The sequence below is a fragment of the Cetorhinus maximus genome, chromosome 9 (genome assembly GCF_964194155.1).
Source record: "Cetorhinus maximus chromosome 9, sCetMax3.hap1.1, whole genome shotgun sequence".
In the NCBI taxonomy this organism is placed as follows: Eukaryota; Metazoa; Chordata; class Chondrichthyes; order Lamniformes; family Cetorhinidae; genus Cetorhinus; species Cetorhinus maximus.
Window position 1 is genome coordinate 127,233,152 of NC_135887.1, and position 17,974 is coordinate 127,251,125.

Here is a 17,974-nt window from a genome sequence, read left to right on the forward strand (position 1 = left end):
CAAATAAAGTGTAGCATCAACTGAAAACCATCTAACTCTTGGGTAACCAAAAATCAGGAAATTAATGGCAACAGAGCTGCCTCTTTAATATTACTTTCTGTCCTTAACTCTTTGAGTGCAAGGATACCCTGCTTATTGAATACTTACATATGAACATACATATCTAAGAAATAGGAGCAGGAGTAGACAGTTCAGCTCCTCAAGTCTACTCTGCCATTTGATAACATCATAGCTGATCTGATTGTGGCCTCAACTCTACTTTCCTGTCTGCGTCCCTTTGTTAATCAAGAATCTATTTCACACAGCATTAAAAATATTCAATGACCATGCCTCCACTGCACTCTGGGGAAGAGAATTCCACAGACTAACGACCCTTTAAGAGAAAACAACTCTGTTCATCACCACCTTATTTTTAACCTGTGTCCGCTAGTTCTAGTCTCTCCCACAAGGGGGAACATCCTTTCAGTGTCTGCCCTGTCAAATACCGTCAGGATCTTATATGTTTCAATAAGATCAACTCTCATTCTTCTAAACAACAGTGGACACAGGCCCAATTTGTCCAATCTTTCCTCATAGGAAAATCCCTTCATCCCAGAAATCAGTTGAGTGAACCTACTCTGCACTGCTTCTAATACAATTATATCCTTCCTTAAATAAGGGGACCAAAACTGTACACAGTACTCCAGATGTGGTCTCACCAACACCCTGTGCAACTATAGCAAAGCTTCCCAACTTTTATATTCCATTCCCCTTACAATAAATGACAACATTCCATTTGCCTTCCCAATCAATTGTTGTACCTGCATACTAACTTATTGTGATTCACGTACCAGAACACCCAGTTCCCTCTGTACCTCAAAGTTCTACAATCTCTCTAATATGCTGCTTTTGTATTCTTCCTGCCAAAGTGGACAAATTCACATTGTCCCAACTATACCCAGTCACTTAACCTATCTGTATCCCTTTGCAGAGTCCTTATGTCCTTTTCACAACTTACTCTCCGACCTATCTTTGTGTCGTCATCAAATTTAGTAACTAGACATTTGGTCCCTTCATCCAAGTCATTGATATAAATTGCAAATAGTTGAGGCCCCAGCACTGATCCCTTTGGCACTCCACTCGTTACATCTTGCCAACCTGAAAATGACCCGCTTATGCCCACCCTGTGTTTCCTGTTAGCTAACCAATCCTCTATCCATGCTAATAGGTTACCCCTACACCATAAGCTCTTATTTTATGTAGTGACCTTTGATGTAGCACCTTGTCAAATGCCTTTTGGAAATCCAAGTATACCACATCTACAGCTTCCCTTTATCCATATTGCTTGTTACTTCCTCAAAGAATGCTAATAAATTAATCAAACGTGATTTCCCTTTCACAAAACCATGTTGACTCTGCCTGGTTGCATTGAGATTTTCTAAGTTCCTTGCTCTAATCTCCTTAATAATAGATTCCATCATTTTCCCTGTGACAGATGTTAGGCTAATTGATCCGTAGTTTCCTGCTTTTTGTTTCCATCCTTTCTTTAATACAGGTCTTACATTCGCTATTTTTGATTCTGATGGGACCTTTCCAGGATACAGGGAATTTTGGAAAATTAAAACCCATGCATCTACTATCTCAGCAGTCACTTTTAAGACCCTTGGATGAAGTTCATCAACAATAGCATAAATAGTACAAAAAAGGAATATAAGATAAAGGAGTGCACCTTCAACCCCCGCGCCTGTTCAGATCAGGGCTCGGTCGGTGGTGGTGCTACCGAGCCACTCTTGGTGATGGACATTGAAGTCCCAGAGCACATTGAATTTTGGATACTGGTGAGGGCGTTGGTTCCTCAGAGTGCAGTCACAGCCATGTTTGTGGCATCACAGGTAGCTCTGCTCTATGGGAGGGGAGGAAGAAGGGGAGAAGAGCAGTAGTGATAGGGGATTCATTATTTAGGGGGAAAGACAGGCATGTCTGTGGCCGTAGACATGACTCCAAGATGGTATGCTGCCTCCTTGGTGCAAGAGTCAAGGGTGTCACGGAGCGGCTGCAGGACATTCTTCTGGGGGAGGGTGTTCAGCCAGAGGTTGTGGTCCAATTGGTACCAATGACTTAGGTAGGGAAGGAGATGAGGCCCTGAAAGCAGATTTCAGGGAGCTAGGAAGAAGATTGAAAAGCAGGACCTTTAAAGCAGTAATCTCAGGATTACTCCCAGTCCCATGTGCAAATGAGTATAGAAACAGGAGAACTGAGCGATTGAACACGTGGTTGGAAAGCTGGTGTAGGAGGGAGAGCATCAGATACCTAAGGCATTGAGACGGGTTCTGGGGAGGTTGGGACCTGTACAAGCCGGACAGTCTACACCTGAACAGGACTGGGACGAGTATCCTCACTGGCAGATTTGCTGGTTCTGTTGTGGGGGTGGTTTAAACGAGATTGGCAGGGGCATGGGAACCTGAGGGAAAATTCAAAGCAGGGAATTGGAGATAGAGAATTAGTGAGTGACTCTGAAAGAAAGAAAAAACACAGGTTAAAAAGTGTACAATGCAGTCATTTGGCAGTGTTAAAAGGTGTGTATATAAATGCAAGGAGTACGGCAAATAAAGCCAATGAGCTGAGGGCACAGATAGATGCATGGCAGCAAGATATCATCGCTATAATGGAAAATTGGCTTAAAGAGGGGCAAAAATGGCAGCTTAACATCCTTGGATATAAAGTTTTCAGGCAGGATAGCAAGGGAGATAAAAAAGATGGGGGTGTAGCATTATTGGTAAAAGAAACAATTACAGCTATGAGGAGGGATGATATCCTAAATGAAGCATCAAATGAGGCTATATGGGTTGAGCTCAGAAATAAAGGGGCAGTCACAATACTAGGGGTATACTACAAGGGGTAGTATAGTAGGGGTAGGAGGGGTAGACCTCCAAATAGTGGAAGGGAGTTAGAAGAACAAATATATAGGCACATTTCTGAGTGCAAAAACAATAGGGCAGTAATAGCTGGGGACTTTAACTACCCTAATATCAACTGGTATATGAGCAGGGCACAGAAGGCATACAATTCTTGAACTGCATTCAAGAGAACTTTTTCAGCCAGCTTGTTACAAGCCCAACAAGAGGGGTTGCAATTCTAGATTTAGCCCTGGGAAATGATGGGCAAGTGGATGAAGTAGTGGTAGGTGACCACTTTGGAGATAGTGACTATAATACAGTTAGATGTAGCATCATTATGGAAGACGACAAAGGTAGAACAGAAGTAAAAGTTTTAAAAGGAGGAAAGAGAAATTTTACAAAGCTGAGAGGTGAACTGGCGAAAGTGGACTGGATACAGCTATTAGAAGGGAAAACTGTGTCAAATCAGTAGCAAGGTATTCAAAAATGAGAATCTACGGGCACAGTTGAGACATGTCCCCGCAAAGAGAAAGGGCAGCACTGCCAAATCAAGAGCCCTCTGGTTATCCAGAAGCATACAAGGCCAAATAAAGCAGAAAAAGAGAGCATATGACAGTCACATAAAGCTTAATACTGTAGAAAGCCTAGAGGATTATAGAAAGTACATGGGTCAAATAAAAAAAGAAATTAGGAAAGCAAAGAGAGGATACGAAAAAATATTGGCAGGTAAAATCAAAGAAAACCTAAAGATGTTGATGCTGAAGATGTGGGCAGGGTTCTCAATGAGTACTTTGTCTGTCTTCACTAAGGAGTGGGATGATGTCGACATTCTAGTTGAAGACAGGGGGTGTGAAATATTAGATACAATAAGCATAATGAGAGAGGAAGTACTAGAGGGACTGGCATCCTTGAAGGTGGATAAATCGCCAAGGCCAGATGGATTGTATTCCAGGTTGTTAAAGGAAGCTAGGGAGGAAGTAGCAAATGCTCTGAGAATCATTTTCCAATCCTCACTAGATACAGGTGAGGTACCAGAGGATTGGAGGTCTGTGAACATTGTACCAATATTTAAAAAGGGTGTGAGGGATAGGCCAGAAAATTATAGGCTGGTCAGTCTGACTTTGGTGGTGGGAGAATTATTGGAATCAATTCTGAGAGAGCAGGCTATATTAGACCTGGTATTGAGCAATGAGATTGGAGTAATTAATGATCTCACAGGGAAAGTGCCCCTAGGTAGCAGCGACCATAATATGATTGAATTTTACATTCAGTTTGAGGGAGAGAGGAGTGGGTCTGAGACTAAGTTTTTAAACTTAAATAAGGGCAATTATGAGGGCATGAAAGCTGAGCTGGCGAAAGTGAATTGGAAAATTAGGTTAAGTGATATGTCAATAGAGATGCGGTGGCTAATATTTAAGGGGATATTTCAGAATGCACAGAGTAGATACATACCAATGAGTAAGAAAAAGTCTAAGGAACGAACACACCATCTGTGGTTAACTAGAAAGATTAAAGATAGTATCAAACTTAAATAAAAAGTATGTAATTGTGCAAAGCCAGCTGGAAGGCCAGAAGACTAGACAGAACATAAGGGACCAGGAAAGAATGACTAAAAGATTAATCAGGAGGGAAAATTTAGAGTATGAGAGAAAGATAGCCAAAAATATAAAAACAGATAGTAAGAATTTTTATACATATTTAAAAAAGAAAAGAGTTAATAAGGTGAGTGTTGGTCCTATAGAAAGTGAGCCTGGAGAATTGATAATGGAAAACAAGAAGATAGCAGATGAATTGAACGGGTATTTTGCATCCGTTTTCACTATAGAGGATACAAGTAACATCCCAGAAGCAGCTATAAACTGGGAAATGGAAGTGGGGAAGGAATTCAGGAAAATTACAGTCACCAGAGAAGTAACACTGGGTAAATTGTTGGAGCTGCAGGCTGACAAGAGCCCAAGACCTGATGGACTTCATCCTAGGGTCTGAAAGGAAGTGTCTAGTGAGATAGTTGATGCATTGGTTTTAATTTTCCAAAACTCCCTAGATTTGGGGAAGGTCAGGTTAGATTGGAAGATAGCAAATGTAACTCCATTATTCAAAAAGGGAGGGAGACAGAAACTGCGAAACTACAAGCCAGTTAACTTAACATCTGGCATAGGGAAAATGTTAGAAGTTATTATTAAAGAAGGTATAGCAGGGCACTTGGATAAGCTCAAGGTAATTAGGCAGAGTCAACATGGTCTTGTGAAAGGTAAATCGTGTTTAACCAACTTATTGGAGTTCTTTGAGGAAGTAACATGTGCAGTGGATAAAGGGGAACCTTTGGACGTAGTGTACTTAGATTTCCAGAAGGCATTTGATAAAGTGCCACATCAAAGGTTATTGCAGAAAATAAAAACTCATGGTATAGGGGGTAATATATTGACATGGATAGAAGATTGGCTGGCTAACAGGAAGCAAAGAGTAGGTATAAATGGCTCTTTTTCAGGTTGGCAAGATGTAACGAGTGGCATGCTGCAGGGATCAGTGCTGGGACCTCAACTGTTTACAATTTATACAAATGACTTGGATGAAGGGATTGTAGGGATGGTTGCCAAATTTGCTGATGACACAAAGATAGGTAGGAAAGTAATTTGTGAAGAAGATGTAAGGAGGCTACAAACAGATATAGATAGGTTAAGTGAGTGGGCAAAGATCTGGCAGATGGAGTTTAATGTGGGAAAATGTGAAATTGTCCATTTTGCCAGGAAGAATAAAAGAGAAGCATATTATCTAAATGGTGAGAGATTGCAGAGCTCTGAGGCACCGAGGGATCTGGGTGTCCTAGTGTATGAATTACAAAAGGCTAGTATGCAAGTACAGCAAGTAATTAGGAAATCCAATAGAATATTATCATTTATTGTGAGGGGAATTGAATACAAAAGTAGGGAGGTTAGGCTTCAGTTGTACAGGGCATTGGTGAGACCCCATTTGGAGTACTGTGCACAGTATTGGTCATCTTATTTAAGGAAGGATGTAAGTGCATTGGAAGCAGTTCAGAGAAGGTTTACCAGACTAATACCTGGAATGGGTGGGTTGTCTTATGAGGAAAGGTTGGACGGACTAGGCTTGTATCTGTTGGAGTTTGGAAGAGTAAGAGGCAAATTGATTGAAACATATAAGATCATGAGGGCTCTTGACAGGGTGAATGTGGAGAGGATGTTTCCTCCTGTGGGATGGTCCAGAACTAGGGGCCAATGTTCAAAAATAAGGGGTCGCCCATTTAAATTTTTTTCACTCAGAGGGTCGTGTGCCTGAGGAACTCTCTTCCTGAAAAGGTGGTGGAAGCAGAGGCTTTGAATATTTTTAAGGCAGAGATGGATAGATTCTTGGTAAGCAAATGGGTGATAGGTTATCAGCAGTAGGTGGAATGCAGACTTCAGGTTACTGTCAGATCAGCAATGATCTTATTAAATGGTGGAGCAAGCTCGAGGGGCTGAATGGCCTACTCCTGCTCCTTGTTCATATGTTCAATAAATTGTCATTTAGAAAGGCACAGATTGATCCCCCCTCATAGTAACAGGTAGTGCAGAGGATATAGAGAAGGAGGAACTTAGAACAATCACCACCACTAGAGAAAAAGTACTGAGCAAACTATTGGGATTAAAGGGTGACAAGTCCCCAGGACCTGATGGCCTACATCCCAGGATCTTAAAGGAAGTGGCAGGGGAGATAGTGGATGCATTGGCAATAATATTCCAAAATTCCCTGGATTCTGGAAAGGTTCCAGTGGATTGGAAAAATGCTAATGTAACGCCCTTATTCAAAAAGCGGGGAGGCAGAAAGTAGGAAACTATAAACCAGTTAATTTAACGTCTGTCATTGGGAAATTGTTGGAATCCATTAATAAGGAAGTAGTAATGGGGCATTTGGAAAGTCAAAATGCAATCCATCAGAGTCAGCATGGTTTTATGAAGAGTAAATCGTGTTTGACTAATTTGCTAGAGTTCTTTGAAGAGTGGATAACGGGGATCTTGTAGATGTAGTATACCTGGATTTCCAGAAGGCCTTTGATAAGGTGCCGCACAAAAGATTAATACACAAGATAAAATCACACGGAGTTAGGGGTAATATATTAGCTTGGATAGAGGATTGGCTAACCAACAGAAAGCAGAGAGTTGGGATAAATGGATCTTTTTCTGGATGGCAAGCTGTAACTAGTGGGGTGCCAGAGGATCCTTGGTCCTTGGGCCCTAACTATTTACAATCTATATTAATGACTTGGATTCAGGGATAGAAGGTACTATAGCTAAATTTGCAGATGACACCAAAATAGGTGGGAAAGTAAGTTGCAATGAAGAAATAAGAAATGTACAAATGGATATGGACAGATTAGGTGAATGGGCCAAAATTTGGCAGATGGAGCTTAACGTGGATAATTGTGAGGTTATCCATTTTGGTCAGAAGAATAAAAAGGCGACTTATTATTTAAATGGAGAGAAACTTCAGAATGCTTCAGTGCAGAGGGATCTGGGTGTCCTCGTGCATGAATCGCTGAAAGCTAGTATGCAGGTAATAAGGAAGGCAAATGTAATTTTGGCATTTATTGCTAAAGGAATAGAGTATAAAAATAGGGAAGTGTTGTTGCAACTGTACAAGGCATTGGTGAGACCGCACCTGGAGTACTGTGCACAGTTTTGGTCCCCTTACTTGAGGAAGGATGTAGTTGCACTGGAGACGGTTCAGAGGAGGTTCACTAGATTGATTCCAGAGATGTGCGACTTGTCTTATGAGGAGAGATTGAGCAGTTTAGGCCTATACTCGCTAGAGTTTAGAAGGATGAGAGGAGATCTAATTGAGCTATATAAGATGCTAAAGGGGATAGACAAAGTAGATGTGGAGCAGATGTTTCCCCTTCTGGGGCATTCTAGAATGAGAGGCCATAGTTTTAGGCTAAGGGGTGGTAGATTTAAATCAGAGATGAGGAGGAAATACTTTTCTCAAAGGGTCGTGAATCTGTGAAATTCACTACCTCAGAGTGCAGTGGATGCCGGGACGCTGAATAAATTTAAGGAGGAGATAGACAGATTTTTAATTAGTAATGAGTTAAAACGTTATGGGGAGAGGGCGGGAAATTGGAGTTGAGGCTGAAATGAGATCAGCCATGATCATAATGAATGGCAGGGCAGGTTTGAGTGGCTGAATTGCCTACTCCTGCTCTTAGTTCTATGTTCTTATGATCAGGGATAGTCAGCATGGTTTTGTTAGTGGAAGATCGTGTCTGACTAACTTAATTGAATTTTTTGAGGAAGTAACAAGGAGGATTGATTCGGGTAGCGTAGTAGATGTTGTCTACATGGAAGTTAGAAAGGTATTTGACAAGGTCCCACATGGCAGACTGGTCAGAAAAGCAAGATCCCATGGGATCAGGGGAAGGTGGCAAGTTGGACCCAAATTGGCTCAGCGACAGGAAACAAGGAGTAATGATGGATGTTTTTGCAAGTGGAACGTGGTTTCTAGTGGTGTTCCACAGGGCTCAGTGTTGGAGCCCTAGCTGTTTGTTGTATATATTAATAACTTGGACTTAAATGTGGGAGGCATGATTGGGAAATTTGCAGATGACACAAAAATTGGCCATGTTGTTGATAGTGAAGAGGATAGGTGTTGTCTTCAGGATGATATCAATGGTTTGGTTCAGTGGGTGGAAAAGTGGCAGATGGAATTCAATCTCGAAAAGTGTGAAGTAATGCATGTGGGGAGGACAAACAAAGCAAGAGATGACTCAATATTGAGTATTGTGTATTGAGAGGGGTTGAGGAAGTGGGAGCCTTGGAGTGCATGTGCACAGGTCCCATAAGGTGGCAGGACAAATGGATAAGGTGGTAAAGAATGGAATGCTTTCCTTTATCGGATGAGGTATTGAATACAAAAGCTGGGATGTAATGCTGGAACTGTATAAAACGCTGGTTAAGCCACAGCTGGAATTTTGTGTACAGTTCTGGTCACCACATTACAGGAAGGACATAATTGCTCTGGAGAGAGTACAGAAGAGATTTACAAGAATGTTGCCAGGGCTTGAAAATTGCAGCTATGAGGAGAGATTCAATAGACTAGGGTTGTTTTCCTTTGAACAGAGGAGGCTGAGGGGCGACCTAATTTAGGTGTGCAAAATTATGATGGGTCTAGGTAGGGCAGGAAAGATCTGTTACGCCTAGCTGAGGGGTCAATTACCAGGGAGTATAGATTTAAGGTGATTGGCAGAAGGACTAGTGAGGACATGAAGAAAAGCGTTTTCACCCAGAGGGTGGTGGACATCTGGAATTTACTGCCTAAACTGGTGGTCAAGGCTGAAATGCTCAACTCATTTAAAAGGTGCCTGGATCTGCATTGAAGTGCTGTAACCTGCAAGGCTATGGACCTGGTGCAGGAAAGCGGGATCAAAAATGAGTGGCTAGTTTCTTTTTTCTCTTTTTATGGCTGGCGCAGATATGATGGGCTGAAAGGCCTCATTCTGCACTGTAACTTTTCAATGGTTCCATGGTTCTAACATTTTACCCGCTCACTTAATCTATCAATGTCCCTTTGCAACTTTTGCGAATTTTTGTGTCATCCACAAATTTGGATATATGGCTCTCTCTTCCTTCATCTAAGTCATTTATAAATGTAGTGAAATGCTAAGGTTCCTGGGGGATACCACATTCTGCCAATTTGAGTGCATTCCCATTATAATGACTCTGTCTCCTTCTTCCAATAAATTCCTTAAGCATGTCAATAGATTTCTTCCATGCACTCAATTTTTGTTAACAGTCCTTAATAATCGAGTTTCAGAAACAGAGCAGCAATGTGTTAACTCGGTTTAACTTAAGACACAATGCAGCATCACAGATGCACAGCCTTAGCTGGGTTCAGTTTAACATGGTTAAGTTCAGAATATGGTGTTAAGGATTTCACAACACACCTTTTTTTTACACTTATATAGCAGCATAACTAATAGTAAATGAATGGTCATAATTTAAGCTTCGACAGTTTTAAAAACAGAGATTTCCCCGCTCTGAAAATACCGCATTAATTAAGTTTACCTTGACGTGCTAGATGTCTTGATCAAAACTTGATTACGAGGCTGACTCATCAATTGCTTAATTCAGCTCTTCATTCAAGGGGCTTTAGTAAAATGATCTTTCTGCCAAAAGGCTAACCCCTTCTGCCTTGTTGTTTAATACTTGATCTCTGTGCATTGGAGTCCTCCCTCTGTGAAACTTCTTCCATTTCCATCCTATGTCTACTTCATGACTTGGTTATGAGTAAAGAAAGCCCTTTTGTTGCATGCCTAGTCATTCTGGAAAATGAAGCAGTTGTGTGCCTGGCACACCATAAGTAGGTCGAGCATACTCTTTGAAGGCTCAGGTGAACTCCAAGTTTGGCTTGCAGCATACTTACATTACTAATTCTTCATTTGAGGAATATACTGTTCAGTTGAGCATTCAGATATTGGTTGTCAATACAAATCCTATTCTGCCTTTCCATACCTTTTATATGAACTGCCGCAAGAGTATTTTAAAAATGTCACAGATTGCTACATTGGCTACAACAATAAGAGATTGCAAGTTGTATAATGTTTCTAAAGCAACAGTGAAAACCTTGTTTCTAAAGTGATTTGCTGCTTCTCTAGTAGCATTCTGGGTGTAAAAAGATATCGGCAATGTCCAAATTGACATGACATATAGGCAGAAGGAAATCCAAACGTTGACATTTATGGCATAACTGACTACATGCTTAAGGGACTGAAGGCACTGGATAAAGCTCATAATGGCTTTCTCCTTTTGGTTTGGTTCAAGTTTCTCTTGTCACGATGGATGACTCATTCCGGTATGAGGAACATTGAGCAGGCAGTGACATTATCGCAACAGTCAGTTGTAGAACAGCTAATGTAGGTGACAGAACAAAAGCTCAAGAGGTCATCCTGTGGAGGTTTTTCTGGCTGAAAAATGCATGTTTCTTCACAAATGGCATCAGTTATTGTATTTCTGTTTGCACAAGAAGGTTCTTTCCACCTTATTCAGCCAGCAACAGCCACCAATAGACTTTCAGCCTGATGCATTTTGAACCTAGCCCAACACCCTTGACTTTTTTCTCAGAGAGCTTGGAAAAATGAGATGATAATTCTTATGCGCTAAGTGGTAATTATCCCAGGCAACAAGGGGGCTCTGAACAGGGAAATTGAGTAGGGAAAATGGACATGAAGGAGCCTTTTGCATCCTCTGCAACTGCCTTTTATCAGTATTTCATCAAAGTAGCCTCCTATCAATCATTCAGATTGCATCTGATTGTTCTTAAACAGCAATTTGCCTCGCCAGGTGAAAGAGTAAAAGGGAAAAAAAAAATCTTATAGGCAGCTTTTTACTGTACAATTTTTATAATATCCTCAGATTTGGGGAGAGTGTAGAAAGTTAATGCATTAAGCTGCAAGTTCAGTTGTGAGAAGCTTCAGATGAGGTTTGACCAAGACTGTGTACTTCCCAGAAGCATTAGTAACCCAAACTTATCCTTTGAATAGAGCACTGTGCCGTCTTCCGGCACTAAGTTTACTCCTATGTGCATATGGAGGTTTAGAAAATAAGGGAGATGATGGTTTACCAACCTTGAATGTAATCTTCTTTATTCTTCAAATGGAATTCAATCTTCCTGCTCCATTCAATCTGTCTTTATTATCTGAATTCGTCTCTATGGAATTAACATTCACATAATTATATGTGTTTGACTGGAAACACAATTTACTTTATAGTCTTGGTACTGGGAAGGTGTCCTTTGTGTTCCTTGTGTAACAACATTGTAAATCTATTTAACAAGAAGATGTTTACAATTGTTTGCAAACTGCACAAACAAAATCTCTCCCTGCTGTTTTCCTTTGACATGTTCAGGTAATTATGTATAAATGACCAGTTATAGAGTTTGTGTGTATGGATTGGGCTACATTAAGATTGGACTGATGAGGGGAAGAATTAACCCAGTTATATTCAGCAAGATGGCCTTCAAAAGGAACATGTTTACAGTATTGTTATACATAGCAACAAGAAGAAGCTTTCCCCTATAGTAGGAAACCTACCATTTTCTGCCCGTCTATACTTCATTTCAGCTTAATATTCTAATAAAAATCTGTTTATACAGAATACTAGAGACAACGTGACTTAGAATGTCAGTTATTAACTGAAAATTGATTCAAGTTCTGAAAGTTCAGTAGGTCTAAATCAGCTTTAAGATACACAAGTGTGTATTCATCAAAGGATTTCCACATAAAACTGAGACTGTACAAGAATTTCTGCACATTCCATTAAAGTTTCATAAGTAATATTATTTCTCGCTGCATGAGAGTATATTGGTCTAATAATAGCTCTTGTTAATGCTTGACAGAACCGAACAATGGCCATTGTTCATGAGACATGTCCAACTCTGGATTGCCCACTGATTGAACGCATTCAGCCTGAAAACAGGTGCTGTAATGTATGTCGTGGTAAGTATAAATGCTTCAACTTATCACTTCAGTCACCTGCTTGTAGCAGTTTAAAATTCAGATGTTTATTAGGATCCAATTATTTTGACAGCATTTAAAACGCTTTGGACTGCAGCAACATGCAGACAGCATAACAAAGCTTTCTGCAATAACCCCTAACAAGTATTGAGATTTCCTTTGCATGCTAACTATAGTCATGTAACACAGCACTCCGACTGTGCCACTCAAGAACATATTCTCCTTGAGAGCACATTTACCATTATCCTAAACTGTGTGGTAGAAAAAAATTGGGCAGATGCCAGCTCTTTTTAAGTTTTGTTTCCACTGCATTGAGCCCCAGCTATCTCCAAATGAACATGCAGAGTTTAACCTTCAGTCTACACTTCAGACGGCTTTTAAAGAAAGAAATTGCACTCACATTGCACCTTTCACGTCCTCAGGACATCTCAAGGTACTTCACAGCATAGGGAGTGAAATTTAATGTTGGTGGGGCATAGTTTGTCTGCCCTGTTACACACTCTGTCTTATTTTCCAAAATTGTGCTGTGTGTATAGCAGGCCTCTGAACCACAAGCACCCATTTTGCTCATCTGCAGAAGCTGAATTTCACCTCCATAAACACGGTTGTAATGCAGGCAAATGTGATAGTCACTTTGCACAGCACAAAGCCCCACAGGCAGTAATGAGAAAAATGGGGCTGACCATTTTAGTAGTGTTAATTGGCTGGCAAATGGTGAAATGGCGGTCTGAGAGAAATCTGTCATGGATGCATCTGATTGTGATAGCAAATTGAAGTTGGAGACTGGTTGTGGGTTTCTGACAAGAGCAACATTGCTTGTGAAGACTGTGGTGGACACAGAGGTAGACAGTGGAGATTTCTGCAGCCCTAACCAACCTACCTTCATGGCTGAAAAAGAAAGCATGGCAAAGCGTGGGAAACAACAACAGAAGCAATTTGTAAAGCAAATAAATAGACTCTTCCTCCATATCATTTTCTTCATTTTTATGGTTTAATCCTGTGCTTTTTCTCTGTTATGCAGCATCTATAAAAAAATATTTTATTGTCTAAATTTCTAATTATGATGAAAGCTCAGGGTTCTTTTCTCTTAAGTAAAGAAAGCAGCCTCAACTGCGTGTTTTCTAGTTGATTTATCACATCATTGTAAATAAAGCGAGTCTTACCCGGGTCAGCTCAGTACTGCAAGATGTGTCACTATTGGAGCAGCCTATTCTATGCCACACTCTGCTCCGTGTTCAGATAGCAGACATTCTGTGCCATTGTTACAGCTGCATTGTGTTAATGTTTTGTCCACTTAACTGAGCAATTTTGCCACCATTTAATCATTGGCAACGAGTTTTAAAGCACCTTCTTGTTGTACCATTCTGTTACAGAGTAAATGATGAGACAGAGTACAGAGTACCTGGCAAATCTTCTTTTTATAATGGATTTGGAAGGAGCTAATGACTATTTCTGGTGCCAGCTTGCTGGAACTGAGGAAATAAAGGCACCCCATAGGATTTACAGATGATTAGTTTTATTGATTGATCCGACAAGTGCTTTATTTTTGGAGAATTAGTTTTAATAAGAAAAACCTGCATGATGAGTTAAGAGGATTTGGAGAGTCTCGCACCAATTATTTCTCTTTGGTGTCAGTATACCTTGCTCACCTTTTATCCTCCATGACCTTCAGGCATCTGCAATGGTGGGTAATGGGTTAGCTACTGATGTCTTAAGTTATTCCTTGAAGCTTGTACCTGTTTGCCACATCAGGAGGATGTTGTGTCCCCAGGGCAAACCAAAAGGATTACATCTTGACTTCCCCAATGTCTTGAGTTGCATCGACATCTGTCACATTATCACCCCTGTATCTACTGAGAATGTTGGCGTTTGTGTTTACAGGAAGGAGCTTTATGAACGTACAAACAGAGATACTGCCTGCATTTTGCTGTATGTGTCGGTTACAAGACTAAATGCTCATAACTCATTAATTCTTGCCAAATATAGTCTAGGTGGCAGCTTTCCCTTTGTGGTCAATTTTGCTTGTGGATGACTGTGTATTAACCTCTGAGTATCAGTGTTTGTACTTTAACAAAATGTCTCATTCTCAGATATTTCGGAAAGCTATGTTCCTGCAACTCTGACCTTTTATGCTATTGCATTTCCCCTTCACCTCATCATTGGTGGCCATACCTTCAATCATCTAGGCACTTAGCTCTGAAATTCACTTCCTCAACCTCTGTCTCTTCGCCTCAATCTTCTCATTAAGACCCTTCATGAAGCATATATCTATCACCAAACATTTAGCCCAGCTTTAGCTCTGTGTCAATTTTTGCCTGATTACGCATCTGTGAAGCACTGTTTCCAATGCTCAGCACTATCTATATGGAAGCTGTTTTCTTTGTAAGAACTACTGCCAATAATGATTAAGAGATGATTAGAATGTGGCCAAGGTAATGCTTACTGCACATAAACTCATAATTTCTTTGGTTGCTAACTTGTTAAAAAAAAAACTTCACAATGTTACTATTTTCTCTGCCCTTTCTTTCTGCTGAATAAGCCTCTTCATGGGTTTCTGTACCGTTTTATGCCTCAAAATGATAATAGAAGTGGTTATAAAACCTCTAGTACAACTGTGTGGTTTACTTATTTCCTTATTTGTGGTCTTTTCAAAGTAGCCTTTTTCTTACCACCCATATATCCTATGAAGCAACCCCTGCTCCTCCAAATGGCCTGTCAGACAGTAGAAATGCAATGTGTCGAATTGTGAATATGATGCAGTCTCATCAATGGAGCAGTACTAAGAGTTCAGGGCTTCTTGGAGATATTCTTGGCATCTTCCAAGGAATTTCTGTTACCATAAAATCAGTGCTTGGGAAAGAGATAATAGCAAGTTACTCATGAACAAATAGTGTTTCCATTAGATTCTGTTGCTTGTCACTTTACACTGATTCTCATTTCTTATTAATTTTATTGTTTTGTTACACTTTGATTTTACAATGTTAAGGCTGAAGGTATTTGCTTCCTGATTTATTGTTTGCTTAATATTTGCTACTTGTAGGGTGGGAGGAGGATTGTTTGGAGCATGAGTACCAGTGTGGGGCAGCTGGGCTGAATAGTCTGTATTCTGTTTGCATTTCCATGTAATCTCTGTAATTATAAAACTTAGATTCCAAAAGTGCAACTCATGACTCCAGAGTCAGCTGTGTGTATGGGAAGTATAAAAGAGTGCACACATGCTCCTGGAGCACACACTCAAAACATGATAATTGCATTTCCTCAGGAAGATTACAGTGAAGACTGGAAACAGGCCGCTTACTGGTTTTTTACAACCAATGCAGTGTACCACACTTCACCTTTTGACCTATCTGAATAAAAATGTAAGACCCATAGAGTTAGGAACAAGATCATTTCTCTGTCAAGTATGTTCATAATATCACTCCCACTTTTAGGGCAAGGGGCCAGATCCTTATGGTACAATTACTGAGCTGGCTACAATTGTCTAACAGACCATTTGCCCTGCAGCATTAGCGTGGGTGTAGTTTGCACTTAGTGCTGATGCTAAAATAATCCTTTGTGACTCTCCCTCCTAATCTTTATTTTCTGCCTATCCTCATTAAATCATTTTTTTTCTCTGCATTTACTCACAAACATATGAATTAGGAGCAGGAATAGGCCATTTGGCCCCTCGAGCCTGTTCCACCATTCAATAAGATTACGGCTGATCTGATTTTGGCCTCAACTCTACATTCCACTTGCCTTGACTCCCTTGTTAGTCAAGAATCTATTTACCCGTGCCTTAAAAATATTAATTGACCCTGCCTCTACCTCTCTCTGGGGAAGAGAGTTCCAAAGATTCCTGACCTTCTGAGAGAAAAAAAAAATCTTCTCATCTCTGTCTTAAGTGCTTATTTTTAAACTGTGCCCCCTAGTTCTAGTCTCTTCCACAAGGGGAAATGTCCTTTTAACATCCACCCTGTCAAGTCCCCTTAGGATTTTACATGTTTAAGTAAGTAGATTTGGATGTGTTTATCTCTCCATAGGTATTTCTATTTGCTTCCACTTTGCCTTTAATACAATCTCTTCCTCTTATTTTTATCTTATGCTTATATCTTTCCCTTTCTCTGCTGTCTCTGGATCTGTGGTTAGGGAGAGGCAGTAGGAGCTGGACTTAAGTTACTAGCCTAGTTAGAGCAGCAGCAGGACTGGTGACAGGCACGAACAGCAGCATTAGGACTTGGGTAAGGAAGCAAGAGAGAGACAGCAGCATCAATGACCACTGCAGTGGAGACATAATGGGAATGATGTCGCTGCCTACAGGAAATGGGATTCAAGATCTCCCCATCACTGTAACCTTCTATAGCCGTAAAGCCTTAACCAAGAACTATGCGCTTCTTCATTTCTGGCCTTTTGTGCACCCCCACCTCCTTTGTCCCACCATAGGTGGTCATGTCTTCTACTAACTCGTCCCTCAGTTCTGGTAATCCATCCTAAACTTCTCTGACTCTCCACCTTGCTCTGCTCCCTTGAGATGCTCCTTAAAATCAAGCTTTTCCTGTCCCAATGTCTCTTTATTTGACTTGGTGCCATGTGTTGTTTGTTTATGCTCCTGTGAAAGACCTTTGGATGTTTTACTATGTTAAAGGTGCCATATAAACACAAGATGCTGCTGTTTATTAATATGTAGCTGTGGAGTGTGCAGTACGTTCGGCAGGGGGCAGGGAATGATGCTGGCATCTTTAAGATCTGCCTTTGTGATCCTTAACTGGTCAGTTGTTCTAATATGGAACATTGTCCTTTTCTCTCCCACACCAAATAGCCAATGACAACGTGAGGTCAAGTTGCGCATTTAACATAATAAAACAAAGGGGTAGGATTTAAGGAGTGACTTGAAGGAGGAAAGAGGTGGAAAGAGGCTTAGGGAGGGGATTTCAGAAGCTTCGGGCCTTGGCAACTGAAGGGATGGCTGCTAATAGTGGAGCATTTCAAATCAGGAGTTTGCATAAGAGGCCAGAATTGGAGTACAGAGACATTGGAGGGTTGTAAGGCCAGGAGATGTTTCATAAGATCATAAGAAATAGGAGCAGAAGTCCATTTAGCCCAGTGAACCTCCTCCGCCACTCAGAAAGATCATGGCTGATCTGATTGTGGCCTTAACTCCACTTTCTTGTCTTCCCCCCCATAACACTTGACTCCTTTGTTGATCAAAAATCTGTCCAACTCAACCTTGAATATATTCAATGACCCAGCTTCCACTGCTGTCTGTGGAAGAGAATTCCAAAGCCCAGTGACTCTCTAAGAGAAGACATTCCTCCTCATCTCCATTTTAAATGGGATGCCCCTTATTTTAAACCTATGCTCCCTACTTCCAGATTTCCCCATGAGAAGAGACATCCTCTCAGCATCTACCATGTCAAGTCCCTTCAGAATCCTACATGTTTCAATAAGATCACCTCTCATTCTTCTGAACTCCAATGAGTATCGGTCCAACCTGCTCAACTTTTCCTCATAAGACATCCCTGTGAATCTTCTCTGAACAGCTTCCAATGAAAGTGAATCCTTCCTTATGTAAGGAGACCAAAACTGTACACACTACTCCAGATGTATTCACACC

General features: G+C 40.7%; 1 protein-coding gene across 3 annotated transcripts in view; it reads left to right on the top strand.

Annotated features, from left to right (window-relative positions):
• The window catches only part of LOC144685008 (protein kinase C-binding protein NELL1-like), an 814,339-nt gene that overhangs the window by 194,132 nt on the left and 602,233 nt on the right, over positions 1-17,974 (top strand). For all 3 annotated transcript variants that reach the window (XM_078549518.1, XM_078549520.1, XM_078549521.1), the window contains one exon: positions 12,264-12,363. In XM_078549518.1, the coding sequence (XP_078405644.1) occupies positions 12,264-12,363 (100 nt within the window). The remainder of the gene's footprint in view (positions 1-12,263; positions 12,364-17,974) is intronic.